This window comes from Danio aesculapii, chromosome 22 (assembly GCF_903798145.1).
Source record: "Danio aesculapii chromosome 22, fDanAes4.1, whole genome shotgun sequence".
Lineage (NCBI taxonomy): Eukaryota > Metazoa > Chordata > Actinopteri > Cypriniformes > Danionidae > Danio > Danio aesculapii.
In genome coordinates, this window is record NC_079456.1 from 10285845 (window position 1) to 10288453 (window position 2609).

At 35.5% G+C, this 2609-nt stretch overlaps 1 protein-coding gene across 1 annotated transcript; it reads right to left on the minus strand.

Annotated features, from left to right (window-relative positions):
* Positions 1–1104: 1104 nt before the first annotated feature.
* On the minus strand, positions 1105–2047 carry LOC130216666 (zinc finger protein 239-like). Its single transcript, XM_056448551.1, has one exon. The coding sequence runs from the start codon at positions 2045–2047 to the stop codon at positions 1208–1210; it is 840 nt and encodes a 279-aa protein (XP_056304526.1). The 3' UTR covers positions 1105–1207.
* Between the last annotated feature and the right edge of the window lie 562 nt (positions 2048–2609).

Below are 2609 nucleotides of genomic sequence, written 5' to 3' on the forward strand. Positions count from 1 at the left end.
GTCAGATATGTAATAACCACACCCCCAACTCTCATTGGGGCTTGAATGGGCAAATTGTTCTATGAACGAATGAGATTATAATCCCTAAATCAAAAAGTTACGAATTGCAGTGAGATAGCTTTGTCTTTGACATCAGATTGGTATGGACAAAGTTATGACTAGGAACTACCACAAAAGTCTAGTTTGACTTTGTCCGTTAGTGCCACCATGATGAAATGATGTGACATGACATGATGTTCATTTTGCTCTTTACTTTCGACGACCGCCCTGTCCACAACCCCATCATTGTCTGTAACATTAAATTGGTAGGGATATGACTAGGGTTATGACTAGGAACTACCACAAAAGTATAGTTTGATTTTGTCCATTAGCGCCACCATGGAGAAATGACGTGACATGACGTAATGACGTTCATGTTGCTCTTTACCGTCAACGATCGCCCTCTCCACAACCCCATCCTGTCGATCACTAATGACGATCACTAACCCCATTCCCACTCTTTATTTTCGATGATCTCCTCCAGCCTCTGATGACGGTCATATCTTTGGATGATGTTTCTGATATACAGTTGAAGTCAGAATTATTAGCCCCACTTTGAATTTTTTTCTTTTTAAAATATTTCCCAAACGATGTTTAACAGAGCAAGGAAATTTTCACAGTATGTCTGATAATATTTTTTCTTCTAGTGAAAGTTTTATTTGTTTTATTTCGGCTAGAATAAAAGCAGTTTTTAATTTTTTTAAAAGCCATTTTAAGGTCAAAATTATTAGCCCCTTTAAGCTATATATATATTTATTTTGATAGTCTACAGAACAAACCATCGTTATACAATAACTTGCCTAATTACCCTAACCTGCCTAGTTAACCTAATTAAGCCTTTAATTGTCACTTTAAGCTGTATAGAAGTGTCTTGAAAAATATCTAGTCAAATATTATTTACTGTCATCATGGAAGATAAAATCAGTTATTAGAGATGAGTTATTAAAACTGTTATGTTTAGAAATGTGTTGAAAAAATCTTCTCTCCGTTAAACAGAAATTGGGGAAAAATATACAGGGGGGCTAATAATTCAGGGGGGGCTAATAATTTTGACTTCAACTGTATATGGAAGAGTTATTATTATTTTAGACTCAGTTACCTGTAGGTAACATTTTGTTAAATGCAGGGTCACACTTGAAAGTACATGATCTAAGTACATTATGAACTCCTACTGAGGTTTTGGGCATTTGTATTTGGTATGACAGAGTAGAGAAGGTAATTGCGCGAAACTCTTCCCACATGGAAGGCAGTGATACGGCTTTTCTCCAGTGTGGATCCTCTCGTGAGCCCTCAGATGTCCTAAGTGATTGCATCTCTTCTCACAGAAGGAACATTTGTAGGGTTTTTCTCCAGTGTGAGTCCTCTCGTGTGTTTTCATGTCTCCCGATTGACTGAATCTCTTGTCGCAGTGTGAACACTTGTAGGGTTTTTCTCCAGTGTGAACTCTCTGGTGCAGTCTCAGCTCAGCATCAGTAACAAATGTCTTTTTGCAATCGAAGCACATGTGATTCTTCACACCCTTGTGTCTTCTCAGGTGCACATTTAAAGCACCCAACTGACTAAAACTACTCCCACAAAGGAAACACACATGAGGCTTTTCTTTTGTATGAACTCTCTTGTGCTCTTTTAGTATGTCTGCCCTGTAAAATCTTTTATCACACTGATCACAGGCAAATGGTCTGACTCCAGAATGAGAACGAAGATGCGATTTATAAGAGCTTGACTTTCTGAAACTCTTGTCACACTGATTACACGTATGTGGTTTCTCTTCAGTGTGGATTTTCATGTGATCTTTAAGGGTTCCTTTCTTTGTGAAACTCCTCCCGCATTGGTCACATGTGAATGGCTTCTTTTCAGTGTGGGTCTTTAAGTGATCGCTTAGGGTTTGTTTTCGAGTGAAGCTCCTCCCGCACTGATCACATGTGCACAGCTTCTCTGCTCTTCTTTTTGATGAATTACTCTTACCATCTGTGCGATGGAAAGTCTTTTTTTCCAGGTTTGACGTCATGTTTTTACTCTATAGTTCTTTCATCAGGTCTAAAATGAAAGACAGTTGTATTTATTTTCAATCAGTTGCTATAAATCAATGAGAGAAGTCTTATTGCAAAAAAGAAAAATTAACCCTAATGTTGATTTTAAAATGTATAAAATATGTTCTATATACAGTTGAATTGTTTCCAAATATTTCCTTCCCAAAGCAAGGAAATTTTCACAGTATGTCTGATAATATTTTTTCTTTTAGATAAAGTCTTATTTGTTTTATTTTGACTAGAATAAAAGAAGTTTTTAATTTTTTAAAAACCTATTTAAGGTTAATATTATTCGAGCTCTTAAGCAATATTTTTTTTCGAATGGCTAAGGAACAAACCATTGTTACAGTACACAGTACAATAACTTGCCTAATAACCCAACCTAATTAACCCAATTAAGGCTTTAAATGTCACTTTAAACTTAATACTAGTATCTTAAAAAATTTCTAGCAAAATATAATGTACTGTCATCATGGCAAAGAGACCAGAAATTAGTTATTAGAAATTAGTTATTAAATCTATTATGTTTATAAATGTGTT